Source organism: Diorhabda sublineata, chromosome 6 (assembly GCF_026230105.1).
Source record: "Diorhabda sublineata isolate icDioSubl1.1 chromosome 6, icDioSubl1.1, whole genome shotgun sequence".
Lineage (NCBI taxonomy): Eukaryota > Metazoa > Arthropoda > Insecta > Coleoptera > Chrysomelidae > Diorhabda > Diorhabda sublineata.
This window is the reverse complement of record NC_079479.1, coordinates 26,432,852-26,455,581: the sequence shown is the minus strand read 5'-3', so window position 1 is coordinate 26,455,581 and position 22,730 is coordinate 26,432,852. Positions and strand designations below refer to the sequence as shown.

Sequence of the window (22,730 nt, the reverse complement as noted above, 5' to 3'; positions counted from 1 at the left end):
CTCGAAATTCATTGCATATTTGAAAAATAAATTAGTTGGCTATAGACCAAAAAAATCTAAAACATTTGCCCATGAAGAAATTAATAAGTTTCTGATGCAAGCTCCAGACGATCATTATCTCATGCATAAGGTATGACAGCAAAAACGTTTAATGTAAGCTTAGATATTATTTGTAACATCTTTCAGGTTGATTTAATATTCGGAATCGCAGGAGCTCTGCGAAGGAAGTAATTATATAAAATGAAATGTAACGATATTAATAATACCGGAAATGTACCTGATACAAAAACTCATGTTCATTCGTCGATTTACTGTTATTGGTAAAATATCTGACCATAGATTAAACTTGGTAAACATTTATAAAAAATATAAAAACCAACGACCCACAAATGTCAAAACAGATCATTTCTTTGTGCAGTATAAAAATGGAAATACAAAAGTTGTAGGTATCAATACCTTTTCAAAAATTTTATGGCTGATCGTAAAATATTTGAATCTACCTAATCCAAGAAACTATACTGATATAATTCAACTAAAAAAGCACGGTGGGTGGAAATCCAACACAGTTGCGGAGGGTTACGTAGACGACTCAATAAAAAACATGGATTCCGCAGTGAACATTTTAACGGAAACAACTAGTTCGACTTCAAGCAACATTGTGAATGTTCACGATCCTACCAACAATCCAATAAGTACTAATACAACTATAGACGACGTTATTTCTTTGAACTCGTTAAATGTTGCCAATTCAAGTACCAATAGTAATGTAACTTCTTTTTCACTTCAAATTAATAATGCTCACAGTACTTTTAATGTTACTATTACAAAATAAAATCTGATAAATAATTATTTTATCTTATTTGGACGCTAAAGATTCATAATAAAAGAGTGTCATTACTAAACACTTTAATCGAAATAGAAATTTACCTCCCGGTGTAATGAATTTGTGAATATAATCATCGCTGTACATTTATGGAATATAGAATTACTGTGGTTTTACTGTAGATTTCAATTATTTGTTTCCTTTGTTGGTTGCCGGACAGCAAGTGGTAGTTGCGGTCAGCTGTAAATTCAAGCGAACAATGACATACGTTTTAAATATCAATTTGACTATGAATGTGTATGTTCGACAAACAATATTAATTCTAAATGAAGTGTCCTTAGTTAAAATAAATAATTAAACAGTGATTTTACGAGTTCAAACATTCTTTCAATAGTTATATATTTACATATATTTATTGGAAATTATTTGGGAACGGAAAACAATTAGTGGTTGATTCCAAATATGAAAATATATTTGTTTAAATAGAATAGGAAAATTTTAAATTACAGGATGAACGTATATCAATATTTATTTCTTTATCCGCCTTTCTTGCATGTTCTTTAGTATTCTTTCCACCTTTCTCTTTGTGCTCTTACGAGGGTTGCTTCTTAATTTTTGATATGGACAAATGAAAACAAATATTTATAATTAGATATGGCTTTATTATTTTGCAGTGAATTGTTGTTTAATTTGGGGTTAATATATATATGATCCATGATTCGTCGTTTGTCACGATCATATAGACGTGTTTGAAGTACCATAATTGATTTTTTTGTTTGCACAAATCGACACGGGCTTTTTTAAGCGATTGTCAAATTATGCGAAATCGAAATCATACAAATCTACTTGGCAGCCAAATGTTTTCTGACAGAATAGCCGATTTTGGACGAACTTCATGAAATTCATCCTGTAGCGAAATGCGATCTCGATTAAGTTTGAAAAAACCAGCGAAATACGGTTGCTCGAGATGATGCTTCATTACCAAAAGTCGAAGCGAGTTGATCGGCTGCTGTTGGTTTAATCCACGTCGAAATCATAGAATAAAATGTTTGTTTGAGTTGATTTAATTCCATTGTTTGACCAAGATGAATGTTTCAAGTAATCAAGTATCTGTAAACAACTCAAATAGCACGTTCTGAGTACTTTCACCATTAAAAATATCAAAAAACAATGTCAGATTTGACATATTCACATCAGTGTTGGTATATCTCAAAACTTGAGTAGCAGTCCTCGTATGTATGTTATGGATGGAAATACGAGGATACCATGGAAATAGCCCTTGGTTGGCGGAAATATCTTTACATAAAATTATTTTTCTTCACGTTCCGAATCACTTCATTGACAGTTACTGGTTGTCTATCTCGACTGTTTATTCAATTTTTTATCCAAGATATTGTAATGTTGGTGGTGAGTTAATAGACACCGTCTCTTACGTTCTTAATTTAAACACTATACACTACACTAACTTATAATAATTCACTTATCACTATCACTTAATATAATAATTCATTTGAATTCTTCGATTACTTTCTATTTCGGTCTGTTAACTACGACTATTTATTATAAATTGAATTAAATTACGCTACAGAAACTTATATATCCCAAAATAATTCTAAAAATTTCTAAAAACAAAACAACAGATCTTTTTAGAAATTATTCAATGTAAGTAAACCGATTGCTATAAAAAGTTATATAAAAACCAAAGTCAAACGAATTTCGGTTATTTAAGCGAAGGCGCCGCCTTCGCCGAATTTTAAAATTCTACTATATCTAAGCAGGACCGGCTCCAGGGCGAAGATGAGTTCGTAACAATATTCTTTTCCTACTGTATTCAACAAAGACACCTTCCCAATTATCTGATACGCTTGTTATTATTAGGTTTTTTGATATAAAAACCAAACAAGAATTCTTAAAAAAGTAACAATATTATTATTAGAAAGGAAAAAAACAAAAGAAAATAAAGTATTTTTACCTGGTGCGGTCGTAATTGTGGTTTATCTCTGTCGTAGCCATCGAGAGCAGCATTTTCGCCTCCGGGAATTCTTGAACCAGCGCTGGACCTATAAATAATGAATTTTCTCGTTAAGTTACGGTCATCGAAAGATTACTTTGAGCTTAAATTATGGACGGGCTTGTAATACGCTCTTTATGAACAGAAAAATCGTCTATTATATAATAGCTTGGAGACCAGGTTTTGATAGATCATCTTGTATATATACATTGGTGACGCAAAAAAAACATATTTCAGTGACTTATCATTTTGATATTATCGAGTATGTTACCTACAGTAGGTTTTTATCCAATTTATTCATGAACTAAAGTGGTACTCGTATTGAAAAACCTGTTAGGTAAGCATCCCAATGATTATCATTTTTTAAAAGTTGATCACGTCGACTAAAAGGTCTGGTTTCCGCTATTCGATACGCCGAGACGAAAAAGACCATTATTTATGTCGATGAGAAGAAATTAAGGAAAGCACTGCTACAACTTCCAATAATTTCGCGGCACTTTTATGATATAATTCGCAAACATTCCTGACCATATAACATGCAGTGCTACTTATGTATAATGGTTGCCGTAAATTCTACAATACGGTAATAAAATTAGGTAGTTCAGGGGTACAGAATGTCGAAAATAGAGTATAAAGTTTGTCCCACACCAAATAGAACAGACAAGAAGGCCTATGGGAAACTTTATGAAGTAAACATACAATTGTATCTTACAGTGAAAAATTATTTTGAACGTCATCAGTTTTAAAGACTTTAAGCACGTAATTATTACATGTGTATGTTATGCAGGTGAATTCTTTTATCCATATTGACTGGAGTACTACAAATTAGAAACTTTTTTTGATAATTGATTATTTTGAATGTAATTGGAATGTGAGATATTACTGAGACGTAACCTTGTATCATGTTTTGTTCACTGGTATTTTATTTATATCATTTTACACACCTAAATGTTGCAATGGGAAAAGATACCAACAATACCAATAATAATTCAATTTAATTGATTTAAAATAACAAATAGAACGAAAATGAATACAAAATGTTAAACATTAAAAGCCGTTTCATAACCACCTGCGGTCTTGTATGGAGGTTAGGCAATAAATTATTATTTTAGACAATTTTATGATTAAAATTTAAATAATTTAATAGCTTCGATCATTAAAAGAAAGTTTTTATTAAATATACTGAGGTAACTAAAATCAATTAAATTATGTTTCTATCCATTAAGAAAGAGAGAGTTTTTTTATTTTTCTAATTACGTAGAGAAAAGCTGCAGCCTCCTTTTTTTTAAATGGAAAAGCAAATGCTATTTTATTTATTTCTTTCATGACATTCTTATTAGCAATTTGCTTCATTGTTTGGTTTTTTAAGTGAATCAGATCAGAAATCTAGCAGGTAATTAAATACCTAAAATCATTTACCAACTTTCAACACTTATTGAAATAGATTTACTTTTTGTTACAGATACATCACCCAATACAAAAAAAACATTTTGTTTCAAAAATCGATTTTATTCATCAATGTAATCTCCTTCAAGAGCAAAACAATAAGTCCTACGCTTCTCGATGCCGTGGTTGTAGAAGGATTTGTCTTTTGCCTCTCAAAATAGGATTCAGTCACAGCAATTGCTACTTCATTTGACCTAATTTCGTAGCGGAGAGCATTTTATGAGGATAGGGAATAGCCAGTGGTCACTGGCGGCTAGATCTTGTCTATAAGGTGGATTAGGAAGCAATTAGAAGTGTAATTTGTTCAATTCAACCATCATTGTCATCAATTTGGGAATCGGTGCATTGTCTTGGTGAAACAGTAGTTTTTTCTTCGACATATTAGGCCTTTTTCATTGATTTTTGCAATCAAACGATCCAACAACTCTATGTAGTATTCGTTATTGATATGTATTGATTCCACAATTTAAATTTACGATTAGATATAACCAATTTATGAACTTTTGTTATGTTTTCTGGAGTAACCACCAGTACTTTCACCATCATCGGTGTCTGTACGACCACGTTTAAGTTCAGCAAACCAGAAACGAATGGAACTTTACCATTGAGTAGAGTTTGGCTAACACTTTTGGAGCCGTTGCTGAGCATGTACAGTATTTTTTTATCAAGGGGCTATGATAAATTAACACAGGAAATTTGAAATCCATTGTTTTCAAAATAACAAAAGAAGCTTCACTTAAATGGCTCTCATTTTTTTCTGACTAATCTAAATCGCATGTAATTTTACACATAGTATTTTGAAAGTTGGTATTTCATAAACCTCATATGGATTTAACAATGGCAGTGCCATCTGTGTGTCAGACACACGACTTATTGAGTGATGTTATATTCTATTTAGATTAAAAAAGGATTCTAGCTACAAAAACCAGTTAAAACAAGCACTATAATTTCCGCTTAAAAGTTTTTCTGCAATAATACGAGGGATACTTAAGTTTTGAAATATGATGTGAATATGTCAAATTTGACAGTGCCATAATAAAGTTTGACATTTTTAATGGTGAAAGTACTGAGAACGTGCCATTTGAGTTGTTTATAGATACTTGAAACATCCATTTTGGTCAAAATAACTGGATATGTCGCCGCCTCTGTTTCATTAGACAATGGTAGAACGGTCAATTGTACATTTTTTTGCCAGAGTATTCAACAAACCAAACCAATTGCAGAAAACGAATCAATCTCCACCACGATAATGTAAACTCTCACACATGGGTTTAAACAAACAGTCATAACATCGAACTGATGGGTCATCCTCGGCATAGTCCTCGTTTGGCACCCAATGAATCCTTCTCTTTGCCGCAGATCAAAAATAAATTGCGAGATCAACGTTTTTTTTGTACTTGAAGAAGCGGTTGATGTGATCGAATTACATGTTTCGGGATGGAAAAAATGCTTTAACAATTGATCAAACGTTTACTGTATTGATATTAATGGAAAATATTTTGAAAAATATAAAAACAATAAAGCCATATCCAATTATAATTATTTGTTTATAATTATCTATCTCAAAACTTATATTACATATTACATATAGTACATACATTTTATATTATCAATTTAGTTGCGTTAGTAACAAAAGGCTTTCAAAAAATTCACAAAAACCAAAAATATCAATTAAAATGCTTTAATTTGCGGGCAAATTATAGTTTATAATGATGGTGGATAAATTATTGTTGATTTTCTAGTTCATATTACTTATTAATCTCTATAATAGCTCCTATGAAGAAATAATAATCGAATAAACATCATATTAAATGTCTTGTATAAATACCACTTTTAATTCTTAACAAAAAAAATTTATTCAATATTTTTATTGTGCATATAATTCCAATTAAAGCCTTTAAAACCGCAAATATTAGCAACTAAAACCAGTTGGTCATGATGAGTGAAGCAGGTGCATTTTCAATCAACAACAAGCTTGGTTGGGTTCCACAAGACAAACCGGCAACTAAGAAATATAGCAGTCCACGGACGCCATCACAATACCTTGTATATAACAAAAAACTATATCAAAACAAATTTTTCTTAAGATATAATTATGAAGAATTGTAATTAAAAGATTTGTACTTAAATAATTTTGTTTGTATAGGATTAGTTCCTGGTCGTTTCAAACTTAGAACTTGAAGGTTTTTATAAACGGATTAGCTGAAGCTTTGAGAAAATTATGCGGTTGTAAATTAAGCTCAATCAACTCAATCGGAGGAGTTCAACATTTTCTAAAATATCAAAACGTGAAATTTAGTTAATATAAAGATCAACAACAATAGAAAATAACAATTAAAGAGTCAAAAAATGCCCTAACGGAAATGAAAAACAAGAAAGCGGCAGGAGAAGACCAAATTGTGATAGAAGCTGTCAAAGTTGGGGGTGAGAAACTTTTAAAAGAAATAATCTCCCTCTTCAATCTATGTCTACAAAAGGGGGAAATACCGGAAAAGTGGAGAAATGCGACGATAATTCTCATCCACAAAAAAGGGGATATAACGAACCTTGAAAACTATAGACCTATAAGCTTGCTCTCTCACCTTTATAAATGGTTCACTAAGATCGTAACGAAACGCTTGGAACGAAAGTTAGACTTTTATCAGCCCAGAGAACAGGCGGGGTTCAGAAAAGGGTATGGAACAAACGACCATTTGCAAACGATTGAGATACTGATAGAAAAATTGTGACAGCTCGCATTTTCGTGGTGGAAAATGATTCGTCTTCTACGATTGCTTTCCCCGATTTTGTCAAACACTTCTAGCAAACAAATGTGGCTGTACTATTCAGAATTAACCGTTCTACGTTGCTGTAGTGAAACATGTCTAGTAATTCCGAAAAAACAAGCGACCATTTACTTCGAAATGGTTCGTGCGCAAACAAATTTTATTGAATTTGGTCGATTTAATCGATTGTTGTTTATTTTCGGATTCATATGCATAGATCCATAAATGGTTCACTAAGATCGTAACGAAACGCTTGGAACGAAAGTTAGACTTTTATCAGCCCAGAGAACAGGCGGGATTCAGAATAGGGTATGGAACAAACGACCATTTGCAAACGATTAAGATATTGATCCATAGAATATAATAGGCCCGTCGTAATGATATTTGTCGATTTTAGAAAGGCGTTTGACACAGTTGAACTTCCAGCAATTTTATCAGCCCTGCAACAATGTAGGATAGACTACAGGTACGCAAAGCTAATTAAACACATATATGAAAACGCAACTCTAAATGTAAATCTCCACGAACCAACAAATAAGATACATGTAGGACGCGGGATTAGACAAGGAGACACTATCTCTCCTAAGCTCTTCACATGTGTGTTGGAATACTCTTTCAAAAAATTAAACTGGGAAGGGAAAGGTATAAATATCGACGGTGAATATCTAAACCACCTGCGTTTCGCAGACGATATCGTCATAATCACCGACAATATACAAGACGCTCGGCAGATGGCCACGGATTTGAAAAGATCCACAATGAATGTTGGCCTAGAAATAAATCTAGACAAAACCAAATTTATGGTAACAATTGATAACATAATTATCGATGGAGGTGAGATAGCGCAAGTATATAACTATAAATATCTAGGCCATGAAGTGAGGATAGGAAGAGATAACCAAACGTGTGAGATAAAGCATCGAATACAGTTAGGATGGATAGCTTTTGGCAAGTTCAGTAGTACCTTGAAATCAGACTTACCAATAAGCCTAAAGAGAAAAGTATATGAGCAGTGTGTTATACCTGTGATGTCCTATGGGGCAGAGACGCTTACCCTCACGAGACAAACTGCAGGAAAGATGAGAGTGGCGCAACGGGCAATGGAAAGGGCAATATTGGGAATTACGAGAAGGGATAGAATTACAAATGCAGAATATAAGAAGAAGAACAAACGTTAAGGACATTATTGAAATTATAGCCCAAAAGAAATGGAAATGGGCAGGCCATGTAGCCCGAAAGACGGATAATAGATGGACGAAAAGAATATTGGAGTGGAGGCCAAGAATTGATAAGAGAAGTAGAGGCAGGCCACCAACAAGATGGAGTGACGATGTAAAGAAAATTGCAGAAAATTGGATACATACAGCTCAAGATAGAGATAGATGGTTTAAACTAGAGGAGCCCTATATCCAGCAGTGGATGGAAGATGGCTGATAGATGATGATGATGATGAAAGATCAACGTCATTGCTACCACTTAATTTACGAGGATGGTCCCAGAAGTACCTGGCCTGAGCCTAGAGATGGCGGTAGTTGCTTGAAAAATAAAAATGTATTAGAAAGTACACAATCTATACGTTGTTTAGTATTTGTCTGACAACCATCAATAGTTGAAAGTTTTCAGTAAATATGTAAACATGGAAAAAATTGGTCGATATTGAGGTGACGACTGCAGAAATGTTGAAGAAAATCCACACAGCGGTAGTGGATGATCGTCGACTGAAAGTGCGCGAGCTAGCAGACATAGTAGACATTTTAAGAAGTGTTGTACATCGTATATTCTGAAAATTTGATCATGAGAAAGCTGTGCGCAAGATGGGTGCCGCGTTTGCTCACAATGGAAGAAAAGCAGCATCCTGAAAATGAATACATCGAGTGTTTGGCAATGTTTCACAGAAATTGAATGGAATTTTTGCACCGTTTCATAAACATGTATAAACGTGGGTCAATCACTTAACACCAGAAGCAAAAGAACAATCAAAACAATGGACTGAAAAAGATAACCAGCTCCAAAGAATGCAGGCAAAGACATGGCGTTGGTTTGCTAGTATGCGCGTGGGATAATTTTCATTGACAATCTTAAAAATGGGGAAAATAACAACAACGTGTATTATACGAACTTATTGTAACGTTAGAGCGAAGAAATCAAGCAAAAACTGCCGCATTTGGCTAAGAAGAAAGTTGTTTCAGCAAGATAATTAATTAATTGAATTTTAAATTGCCACCTCATGCACTCTATTCACCAGATATAGCCCTCTCGGATTATGTTCTGTCCTAGACAAGACTATCAAACATTTTCAAACAATGAAGAGGTGATGTGGGCAGTTAATAACTAATTTGAGGAGCTTGACGATTTTTATTATAAAAAGGGGATCGAAAATCGCTGGGAAAAGTGTTTGGAGCTGAAAGGAGATAACGTTGAAAAATAAAAATATTATTTGCCAAAATTTTTTGTGTTTTCTATGTTAGGCCAGGTAATTCTGGGACCATCCTTGTATCTCCTTATTGTATTCTCTCTAGTACTGTTTTTTCTTAACCATATTGCTGATCTTTTGTCTCCCACGCATAAGATTAAACTGTTCCAATTATTTTCTTCTACAAACGTTCTTTACTTGTGTGTCTTCTTCGGCTAGTACTGTACATAACCGGATTTTTAAGTGAATACGTGACACTAGATCATCAAAATTCCATAATTAACATCTTTATAAGAGAAGCTTGACAATTCTTATTATAAAAAGGGTATCGAACTTATTGAACATCACTGGGAAAAATTATAGTAGCAGTCTATCAAAGTACATTGTATGTGTTCTACGTGTGTGGTTAACTAAACCAACATACCCGTCGTTCCGTTATGCTGCACACGATGAAGTTTGTGTAAAGAATCAGCTGGCAGTGGACAATACAAAAACTCTTCATCTACATATATAAAATTCATTTTAAAAATTTTTGTATAATAATCAGCCAACTACGTGTTAAAACTTTACAATGGACTATAATAACGCCAGTAGCGTAGCGTCTTGAAATTATGACGCCCTATGACACGTAACTTCGTCCAATTCTCGTATAATTTATTGAAGACATATGGATACTTTAGCAATTCAAAAAAAGTTCATTAATGAATGGTTACTTAATGAACAGACTGTTTATTTAATTTAAATTATCGTCTTCAGAGACCTGAGAGTAATTTCGATTGATATTCATGCTATGTCACTGAGTAAAACATTCGATTTATGTTTATTTTAGAAATATTAGCATATTTTTTACATATATGAATATGCAAATTTGAAAACAAACAGTGAAAAGTTATGTCTTACAGTATTTTGGAGTGTTAACATAACTGATTAGTATATTGACGAAATATCTATAATGAAGATGTAAACATATAAATTACGACATACTTGTAGACACGTCATTTGTATATAGACACGGTGCTTCGGGATTTGGAACCTCGTTTCTGAGTTATATGCCTTTGAAGTGGCGAAATCAGAATTTATATTTAAGTATATTTTCAAATTATACATTCGAGCATTATAAATTTTTAATGAATGTGCTCGACGGAATAAATAATTCTACACTACTATCAGAAGGCAAGGGACGGCTCATGACCAATGATTAACGATCCGTAACTTTTACAGGGACAACTTGAGCAATATAAAAATAGCAAAAATGGATTTTCCATTCGATTTTTTAATAAAAAGATACTCTTTGTTTAACTCAGCTTGGTTAAAAATTGAGAATTTTCAGTTTTAACCAACTAATTTCCAATGTATAAAAAGTGAATATCGAGCAGGAAAGTGTACGCTCAATCAACAGTCAGCCTCACAATGAAAATAACGAGATTGGTGTAAAGAAATGCTTCAAAAGACGTCTATATCATGCATATGAACCCGAACTAATCAATAATCAACTCTGTGGTTTTTTCTAGAAGAGCCAAATACATTTTTTCAGATTAACTGGACATGTCCTCACCGTTCCATTATACCAACGCAGAACGGTCAATTCTGAATGGTACACCATCATTGATTTGCCAGAAAAAATCATGGAAACCAATCGCAGTGGAAGAATCTTTCTCCACCACCATCCATTAGTTCAAATAGAAAAGTTTTTGAACGGTCGAAACATCGAATTGATGGATCATTCGGCGTACAGTCCTTGTTTGGCATCCAATAATTTCTTCTTATTGCCGCAGATCGAAAGTAAATTTCGAGGTTAACGTTTTTCTACACCCGAAGAAGAGGTTAATGCGTTCAAATCATATGTATTGGAAAATGGAGAAAATGCTTCGACAATTGCGTAAAACTTATACAAAAGTGTATTGATCTTGAAGGAAAATAGTTTAAGAACACTAAAGGCATATCCAATTATAAATATTTGTTCTTATTTATCCATCTCAAAACTTAAGTTATAAATATGAGATATCTTTTATAATTTCACACCTCATAAAGTTTGTCATATGAATTTAGAAACGTCCTGTATATTGCAATGATTTATATCGCAGGCAGTTCATAATCAACTTAAATTATAGCAGCATTAGATGTAAGATTATAATAAATTATGCATATATTTCAAAATTATAGATCCGAAACCATTCATTTGTAAATTGCTGTCACTCATTTCTGATCAAAAACGAAGGCATTATTTTTATATACTAAGCGTGTCAAAGAGATAATTCTGAAATTAGTTTCACGGTAACTGGCTTTCACTAATCAACTTTTGTTTTATTATATTAGTGTCAATCGGCGATCGATGAAGTTTTATTGGACTTAATTAAGCGAGAAAGCATTTTTTTTTAGTTCTATAATGACAAGTTAATACTTGGATTTACTCATTAATCTCTTATATCAAATTAAAGCTGTTTATTGCCAATTATATATAGAATGGAGAGGATCGAAGACTATATTTGTATCAATAAAAGACAAAATAGAATCATAACTTTATTTATCTATGACCATCATTAAGCATTTAAATTTAAATATAAATACGTGAAATTACATATTAAACATACGACGAAAAAAGAAAATGCTTTCTAAATAGATTATTATAACAAACAACAATTTGAATACCAGAATCGCAATACATAATAAATTGTACACAAGATTAAAACAGTGAGTTACGCTATCCACTATGCAGTTTAATATAGTATTGAAATGGATAGTACATGAGATCGGTTTGAACAGAACATGAACACTAAAAACAAGAATAACTCAACTGCAAACGCAGACGATTCTTTCAACATCGCAAAACAAGCGTAAGGAAATTTGCAGCGCCTTCATAGAAACAAAGATAAATCGACTTTTATGATAATGACAATACCACAAAGGAAAAGAGAAATGAAAAGTTTTCCCATACAACTAAATTAAAAAAAAGTAAAAAGCTTAGAACACGTCTAAGTTACGTATATCTTGGGGTTGTTATCAAAGACGACGGTGACGAGGATCGAAATCTAGAAGCGGCGATGACGAAGGGAAGTAAACATTTGAAAACCCTGAATGAGATAATAAAAATGTCCAGAAAGGTGAAGCTTCATCTTTACAAAACAATAATAAGACCAACAGTGAGCTAAGGAAGCGAAACGTGGATTATTAACAAAGCAGAAGAGAAGTTAGATATATAGGAAAGGAAAATACTCAAGAAGATACTAGGGGATAAAAAGGGGGAAGTGGCTAGGTCACATACAGAAAATTTTAGAACATAGAACAGGGAGAAAAAGAAGGAAGACCAAGGAAACGGAAAGGTGAGAGACTTCATTCTAAAATTATTTAAATTTATCATCTTGATATAATAATAAAAATTATTTTCAAAGTCGAATGTTAAATTAACATAATCTAAAAACAAAAATTGGACTTTTCCTATGTTAAACCGATTTTTGGCAGAATTTGTTATAGACTAAGGCAATAGTTTATAATTTTAAAGAAAATAATTAAAACGAGTTTACTGAAAAGAAAAACTGGAAAATTTATGATTGTGTTAATATCTATGGTTTCTATAAAACATGAAATAGTAAGAGCTGGGTAAATAGACGAACATATAAAAGAGGAAAGAATGTTAGGGAAGCTCTCTTGTTTTTGTCTTTTGAAGAAGTTTGGTTCCTGACTCCCTCAATTATATATAATGAAGCTGATTGTTTCACAAAAACAATTATATATGTCTGTCTGTTAAGTTTGAATGAGAAATTTTGATTGTTTTTATATTAAGCATTATATGGTTAGATTCATTTTAAAAATATTATCTACCCCTTCATATTTAAATGAAATTCATTAAAAACTACTTATTTCTCTCAGAAAGGGTTGAAAAGCGCTAGAGGATAGATCGGTGAATATTACACATGTATATTTTAAATTATCATTTTTAATAATTGACATCACATGGTATTTTATGAAAATTTGTGCATTACTTGACGATTAAATCAATTTCAATTACATATTTTAAATATTTTTACGCATTCAAGAATTTTTACTTATATGTATAAAAATACATAGAAAATAATAATTACAATATGCACAGTCAATGTTAAACACAATTCCTTAATATTTTGCTTGGATTTTTAGTTCAATAAAGAGTTCTTATTGCCCAGAATTTGCTGCAAGCAATTTTTGTTCTAACTAGTCAGCAAAGACTATCCACCTTGGTATATAATGTTATTGATGTTAGGCCTCTTCTGTTTCAAAATTAGTTTTTTTAATAATTCTTAAAAGATAGATAAAAAAAGTTTCGACCTTTCTTTAAGTCTTTATCAAATATTTTGAAACGTTAATTTTTATTTATCTTATTATTATCAATTTAATTTCAAACATTTAAAACATAAACATATAAGAAATTAAAGAAATATATATATATATATATATATATATATATATATATAAGCGGTGTCTTATTGGGAACGTGGCAATGAAAAACCAAAGTGGACTAACTTTAATATATTTTCCCAATACTTATGTATTCATCGTCTAGGAAATAATTAATTAAGATTTTCGGTGGTTTTGAATTGAAGAACGTGCAAATAGATCGAGGCATTAGCCAGGAAAGTAGTTTAAAGAACGGCAGTTTACATTTTCGAAATTATATCAGAGGTGAATAGTAGAAATTCTTTATTTCAATACAAATAAAAATCTGTCGCGAGAAAAGTGAAGAAAAATATTCATTATTGATTCATCTATTTTAGTGAATTTTCTGATAAATTCCAAGTCAACTCCCATTACATATTCAGTTAATTAATAGCATGAATGCTGAAAGAACTTTCCAATTAAGTTCAATTATCTTTGCACTGTCATACCAATCTCTATAATTAACTAGGTATATTTACAGAAGTCATAAAGGCCGGGATTCAGTAACGTCAATTATTTCAATTTGATTTAATTGCAAGTTATATCTTTACGACTACAATGCCGTCTCTTGATGATAATAAGAGGGTTTGTTCTAAGAAAATTGCGCAATATCTCATAAACATACAAGGAACGTTTAAATAACATAAATGAATTGAAACCATATGTTATTTGTTATAAGAAGTACATTTTGAGACTTGGGAAGAAGTGTCCTGGTACTTATTCTGGCCGCGAATTATCACTCTTAGTTTGACGTTGTTTTTCCAAAAACTGTAGTTTGGGACTTTTGAGATATAAATAAAAAGAAAAAATGTCGTTTTTCCTTGTACAAATTTAATTATAAATAATACAATCTGTCAATATATGATCAGAAAGTATTTTTCTTTTCTTCTTTGTAAAGTCATTCTTCATTATCCAGAATTTTTGTGCTTCAAAATATATATTATATACATCCATGGAATTATGAAAACAATGGTATATCTGATGGTAGATCGAGTGCAATTTTCAACTCTTCATCTTCATTGTCTATTGACATAACGTCACATATTTAACAACACCATACTTCCTTGTTAAAGTGTACTTCGTTGTTATGTTTGATGGGTTACTCCATGGATAATTAGAGGCTAGAATATATTGATGTGGGTGTTTATGGAGATCATAGAGCACTTTAGATTTGCGCCGCCTACGAACCTATTTATTTTGATTTACAGGGACGTAATAACACCTTTCACGTTTAAAAAATTGCGGATAGATCATAAATTAGTTATTATAGCCCGACAGAAGTGTAATTTCATTTCTTCAGATGGATATTTCAAAGAATAAATCATATTTAAAATTCATAATCATATATTAAGACTACTTCCAAGAAAAAAATATTATAATTGGAATAAACTGAAGATACAATTTTATAGTTTCATAAACTGAAAAGGATATCTAATCCTGGTGATTCTTAGAAGAATACTATAATAAACAGTTTTTTTAATACTTAAAGAAAACTGTAAATTTTGATGTAACGAAACTGGCTAATGATACTATAAAGTCCTTTTTTTCAGTGAGTACGTGCCTGTGTTCATTAAAAAAAGAAATGAAGGAGAGGCATAGTGCAACTTCAGGGCCGCTTGTGATCTAGCAATAACTCTATATTGATTTATTTATTACTAACGTTAATGATTTTTTCTTCGTACCTCTCTCAACTTGATTGAAATATAGTTGATTGTGTTGAGGTGTAGCCTGTTTGGGACTTTTCATCGAACTTGATTACTCATTGTTCTTTGTAGTAGGTAATCACGATTTTTATCTGAGTTTAGCGGTTGTTTCGGCAGACAAAAAGACCTAATGATACGTAATTGAATCAGATATTTTCTCTTATTCTTATTTATAATAATGAAAAGGAAGTTTCTAAGCTCGGGATGTAAAAATATAGGTGGCCAAAATGGATTCTAGAATGGTAGCCTCCAATGAGAAGACGTATACGACAATCTTATACGTAGAATGTATTATATAAAATACATAGACTCCCCCCAAAGGATACTATTTTTGAAGGGTTTTGTGTCCCAATTCCCTAGTGTACTACTACTTGAAGGTATTTGTGCCTTTAATGAAATGGGCAGGACATTAACAAGGTAGACGCTCCGTTGTTCTCATGGCTTGATCTTCAGAATCTACAATTGTCGTCCTTCACCATGTCCATCTTTTAAGTTAGTATTTGACGGTACAGTGACCTATCAGAATACGGACCATCAATTTTATGTCGTTTCTGCTCATCACGAGAAGTTCTTTACACTTCTTAGCTGATATGGTTATGAATCTTTGGAATAGTCTTAGGCCAAGAATGTTTCTCCAGTAAGACTGTAGGGCTTTGGTCCAACGTATAATAGGAGTCGTTGCTCCTATTTTGATAAGGAGGTTTGCTTCCTCATTTCCTGGTATACCCTGGTGGTCTAAAAGCCACATCAGAATTACTTTGTTATTGTTATCTAGTGCTTTTAAAGTTTGTTTACATTCCACACTAGTTTGGACGTACACTTAATAGCTTTCAGGACCTTCAAGGCCGCTTGGCTATCTGAGAGAAGTATATGCGCTTTTTAGAGAGGTTTCTATCTAAACACTCCTGAGCATTTGTTTATTGCATCTATACCTGAAAAATGGTGAGAAATGTCTAGTACAGGTTCTTGCGTTAGCTTTAATGATGATGATAGATAGATAGATAGCAGGTCTAGAATTAAAGAAAGCTATGGCCGACAAGGAGCTTGAAATTAAAAGGGGAAATAACAGAGAAGACAAAAAAAATGTCATTATGTGTTAGAGAGATTACCATTTGAAAGACATGGTATAAATTGTGGTCTATCAGATCTGGATAATTAAGTATCATTTTATGTGCAATATCGGCATTTCCAAGAAAATCTAGAAACAGGGATGGGAATAGTTGACACATAAATTGTCAATAGTTTATATTCTCATTTTTTACTAAAATTTATTATGTAATGTTTTGTTTATATTCAGGAATTGTTGGCAACATATTTGTTTATTCGTTGCACCGCCACATTAATTTCAAAATAAACCGTTTGTATTTAGAGCGGTGTTACAAATTGTGGGTCACTAAAACAATAATAATTTTATATTTATACGTACGCCTCACCTGTTTTGTATTTTCAAAGAACTGGTAGATTTACGTTCCTACATTAAGCATTTTATTACCATCAAAGAATGGATTGAAGGTGATATTCGATGGAATAGCATTGAATTATGCATGTCACCCAAAAATATCGATCAAGTTTTGGTGAAGATGTTCAAAAAGTCTAAAGACACACAAAAAATATCTCGTGGTGTATTCCTTTGGAAAATTCCACGTACTTCTAAACGCTCGTAATATTTAACAAAAACATCGACAAACACAACTTTCTTCACTAAAATATAACCTCAAATTAGTGGTTTTCGGAATACCACCTCCAATATTCGAATCAAGATTTCCACTTTTTGTTCCTTTTCGTATAAATAAAATGCGTAAAGTTTCTAATTGCCTATAGATTAACACTTCTGTCGCAATCTTTTACGCAACAATGATACAATAATCAATTACAGTAACTGCTTTTTTTTCAAAGAACCGCTTGTTTTTTTCTACCTATTGTTTGGTTTTCAGAAATAACTACGTACCGTCGCGTCGATATTATCTTTGGTCGTATTGTTGTAAAATTGGCTATTGTCAATTATTTCTAATAATTGCAACCTATCTTTTATATTCCATAATGTACTATGATGTCAATTTAACAGATATTGTATATAAATCTAAATGTACGTTGTTTCTTCAAGGTTGGTTCTATAATTAACAACAGCTGCAGGGTGTTAAATACTCTCTTTCAGTTTTAAGCGATGATGATATGTAAACCTTGTGTAAATTTCTTTATACTATAGTTTTATTGTCAACCAGTTTTGAATTTAAATCGCTTGATATCAAACATTTAGAGCAGCATCCTGTACAAACTAATATCTCTTCAGCATTTCACTTATCAGTCTCACATAATCCAAAATGTCTACAAATACACGCTCACGCCCTAATGTCAGTGTGATGTTAAACCCCTAAAAATCCTCCTTACCACGAAAGTTCGATCGTAACAAAAGAATCCTTGCTCCAATGCACCAGGATAAGCGGTGATGTCACTAGCTAGAGACATCAAAGTATTTTTGGGGGTTAGAACGTATGTGAATCATCATTATAAGGGATGGGGAGTATTAGCTGATTACATATTGAAAAAAAAGCACGTGCGTGGGTTGTCACAATGCATACGTATATTAACAATTGATCAGAATGAACAAGATTGTTAAAAAACAGGAAATTTTTGTTACATTACACTATAAAATATTTATTTCCAATTGATATAAAATTTAGCGCTTCCATGCAATTGAAAAATTATAAAAATCTACTAATTTTTGCAAAAAAAATAACTTCTTACTTAATAAATCATTAAAGAGTTAATCCTAAACCGCTTCTGAATTTTTCAAATTTAAATAATCTTTTATTCACTTCCGAAATGTGGCGAACGATCTCGTTGACTTCTGGTTCTGCAACTACATCTCGTTTTTCGAGTGTACTTCTCTCACCATTTCCCCTTTTAGCAGATTTTGGCTTCTCTTCTGATGTCGCTTTCTTAATTTTTCCAGAATCTTTCTTCACCTTGTTGCCTTCCGGTGCCTCCATCTACTTCGATCCATCAATTCAGCGGTTATTTCTTTATCAATCAAAGCATCACTTCGCCTTTTTCCTCTTCGTCTACTACGTCTCCTCCTACTCCTATTACGACGTCTACGTCTGCGATTTCTTCAATCGGTAGTATCGAACTCGTAGTAAATTTGAAAAAGAGTGAGTGCCTTGTGTCTGATTTAAGTTCATAATCTTTCAGCCATAAAGGCTGTTTAACTTTTATTTTTCCTGTTCTGACAAGCTCCATGATGTTATCAACATCTACCTCGTTTTCAACCTCAAAATTTCTATTTTATCTAGCTGAATCAGCTTCATTATCTAAATTTTGATTTTTTTTATCAAATCCCATCAGGTAGACTGTTATTTAATGCTTCCACCGTTTTTCAGTACCTTCCTAACTTGACCTTAATTTATATGAGATGACTTTTTATGCCAATCATGAAAATTATAAATCATATTAAATTCTGTCGGAAGCTCTGAGTTTTAAACAGCATTCTATATAAGTTTCCTTGCCTGTATGCCAATACTTTACATTTGCCTGTTTTATCTACCAGTTGACACTCATTTTTGTTTGAGTACATTTCTAGGTTTCTGTCCATTGCTTTGCTTAAAGAAAACTACTTTACAGTCAACTCTGGTATGCACAGTACGAGGATGTATTGATATCTAGTTAGTCTAGACCAGTTCCATGAAAAACAAAATATTGCGTTACCATAGCAACGAACAATAACTTATTTGAAGTGTTAGTGTAAAGTTTGACGTCAAAAAAGTAAACCAGAGTTACGCAATAAATTAAAAGAAAAAGATGTCCACCGAAATAGTGAAAATCGAAATATTGGGGTATCGAGCTATCATCAAGTATCTGTATTTAAAAGGGTTAAGAGGTAAGCAGATTTACGAAGATATGTTTAATACCCTTGGTTATCAATGTCCTTCGTATGCGACCGTGAAAAATTGGACTGCAAGCTTCAAAAGAAGTAAATTTTCCATTGACCGACCGGAAGGCCAGCTTCTGTGTCAGTTCCCGAAAATATCGATGCAGTTCATGACATGATTTTATCAGACCGTCGAATTGGGCTAAAACGGATATCTGAAGCATATTTCATACGAATACGTTCATAATATAGTTCACGTCAATTTGGACATGAGAAAAATTGGTGCAAAATTGATCCCCAAATGTTTGATTGTTGACCAAAAGCGTACAAAGGTAGAAGCAGCGCATTCGATCTGTGCTAGATTTGTAAGCGATGTAGAATCCTTAATCTGAATTGTTACTATGTATGAGACTGGTGGAAAAGTTCTTGCTTCAGTTTTTTGGGATTGCCATGGAGTAATCATGATTGATTTTTTAGATAAGGGTAGAACAATTACTATTCGACATTACTGACCCCTCTACGGGAAAAAAAATAAAGAAAAAAGACGTGGAAAGCTATCCAAAAGTATTTTGTTTTTGCAGGACAACGCCCCTGCACACAAATCTCATGTTGCCATGCAAAAAATTCGTGGTTCGCTGTAATAAATGTATCCAATTAACAGGAGATTATGTTAAGTAATAAAATATTTTGACATTGAAATTTTGTTTGGTTCTATAGTAGGCTAAGAATATCCTCGTACATTTTCTAAATCCATTCTGAACCGCTCTTTTTTGTTCCATGCCAACATCTGCAAAGTACCTACAACACATGTGCTCTGAATTACCCCAATCCATACATCATGCATTTTTTCAGGTTTTTCTTCATCTATCATATCCATTACGTTTGTACAGTTTGATATGGATTCATCTATCAATGCTTGTTCAGCAGTAGTGTCAACAACATTTTGCCTTATGGGCATTCTACAAAATGAAACAATTTTTCCTTACTTGTAGGCAGTCTGTTTTCCAATGAGGTCCTTCACACTCAAAGCATTTAATATCTTCATTTATTATTATTATAGTAATATAGTCACGTCTCGGGTTATTCTGACCAATACTACGAATTCTTTGAGTTGCTAACGCTATTTGTTCCCCACTATTCTTAGTTCGTTCTTCCTCGAGCATTAACCTCGACATCAGATCAGTTGACTCGCAAATGCTCCATACTTTCTTGTAGAGACATCAATACTTTTGACATAACTATCTTGTCACTTATTTCTTCCCCCAAAGACCTCAATGAGTTTCTAATCTCTTCAAACTTCCTTGAATTGTAAACTGAAAAATCTGCATCACAAAAAAAACAATAACATGCAACTAGTGTTCTCATTAATAGTTTTCAACTTAGTACATATATCAGAAGTAAGAAATACCCTTTAGATCTCAGCCCCTGGGCCCATAGCCTGTTAAGGATATGTTTCGTATATCTATTTGCAAACAATATTTTTTCTTATAACATTTATTAATTTACAAAAATCTGTATAAAATGATAACTGTCTTTTTGAACTTGGTCGCTACAACTTGACATTATTTTTTGTCTTAACACACCGAGGTAATTTGTTCGTTCGGCTACTCCTCACAAAATTTGCTTCAGATCTTGATTTTGACGTTGTTCGTTTTCTTTAATATTTTCCATACTTGAAACTAAACTTCTAACAGAGACGTAATGTTCATACTTGGGAGATTGACACTTACGATAAACAACTTTACATGCTAAACTGTCTAAAAATGTAAAATGGATTTTTTGTCCCCACATTCTTATGACGCGAAATGTATCACATATTATACATAGAATTCTGCATTCATAGAATAATAACTAGTTTCCCATAACATTCTTAACCACTAAATGATTCCTTTAAAGAGATGGTAGAATCAAACTATATTTCTCTAGGACTGAAGTATACTCTATCACGATTATTTAGATATCTTGACTCACTTGAGTTTCATTATATAACATCTCTAGTAAATATTTTGCGTAATCTGAAATTACTACTGAGTTTACTATTTATAATTTACAGCTTTCTCAACTTACTGTAGGTTTGCAGTCAGAATGGTATATTCATAAATTATTAGTCAATTAATTCAGAAAGTAATTATGTGTGTATTTCAATTAAATTATTGATTATTCAATCTATCTGAAACTATATTCTCTTAGTACATAGACACTTGTAACAATGGACGAAAAGAATGGATAGTTAACCATGCTGTCATGGTTAGTTGAGCATAACTTCGAAGTTGAATCGGAACTTCCTTTATCGCCATACATCATCCACTGTAGCGTCTAGATAATTTATAGAAAGAAATACTTGGATAGAAGATATTTAAACAGTTTTAAGAATTAAAAATGGTGCTTGTAAAGATGGGGACAAAAATTTTCATTTAAAACAATTTTCAAAGTAAGAAAACGACTGAGAATGGAATCCATGTAGTTCGTACATACTCAACTACTAATATGTATAGTTGTAGTTTTTACATACACACATAATTTGTTTAGTATTTTCTATTCGTAATACGAAAATATTATTCCAATTTTATCTACGAATTCCAATTTATATGTCAGTTAACTGATGTTATGATCAAATTATTGGATATATTGATAGCGATGTTTGAACTTGAACCACGAAAAGAAGGTTAATAAACTCGAAACCCTGTTTTCAGTGACAAAAAAGGAATAAAATTACACATCCGTGATATCAACACACTAAAAATACACCTTCCATTGATGTAGAATGCGATATTTACATTAAGAGTACAGAGTCAACTCGGCTGGACATTCATATTTACATTTTGTTAAAATTTGCAATTGATTTTGCACGAAAAACCAGTTTAAAAACTCTTGTTTCAGCGGTTTATGTTGATATGATTTTATAACAAAAATAATAAAATATTAAGTTTATTCACAAAAGAAACGAGTATCAAACTTTCAAATATAATTCTTACATGAAAATAACTACTTTTATTCTCACTAGGTGGCGTTGCAGAGCCAATTCAGTAACTGAAATCACCTCCTACTAATCTTATTAACTCATTATAAGTGATGATGCACGTTTCGATAGCCAAGTTATCGTCTTCAGGTAAACTGTTTCAAGATTGGCAAATAAACACAAATATTTATGATTGAATATGGCTTAATTGTTTTTTAAAATATTCTCCATTAAGATTAATACACCATAACATGCGTTTAAACTAATTGTCGAAATATTTTTTTCCATTTCGATTGAGGTTTCAGCGTTTCTTCAGATGTTGACCACGCGGA

At 32.3% G+C, this 22,730-nt stretch overlaps 1 protein-coding gene across 3 annotated transcripts in view; it reads right to left on the bottom strand.

The window, feature by feature from the left end:
* The window catches only part of LOC130446020 (uncharacterized), a 240,557-nt gene that overhangs the window by 182,043 nt on the left and 35,784 nt on the right, over nucleotides 1-22,730 (bottom strand). For all 3 annotated transcript variants that reach the window (XM_056781994.1, XM_056781993.1, XM_056781995.1), the window contains exon 2: nucleotides 2,796-2,883. In XM_056781994.1, the coding sequence (XP_056637972.1) occupies nucleotides 2,796-2,883 (88 nt within the window). The remainder of the gene's footprint in view (nucleotides 1-2,795; nucleotides 2,884-22,730) is intronic.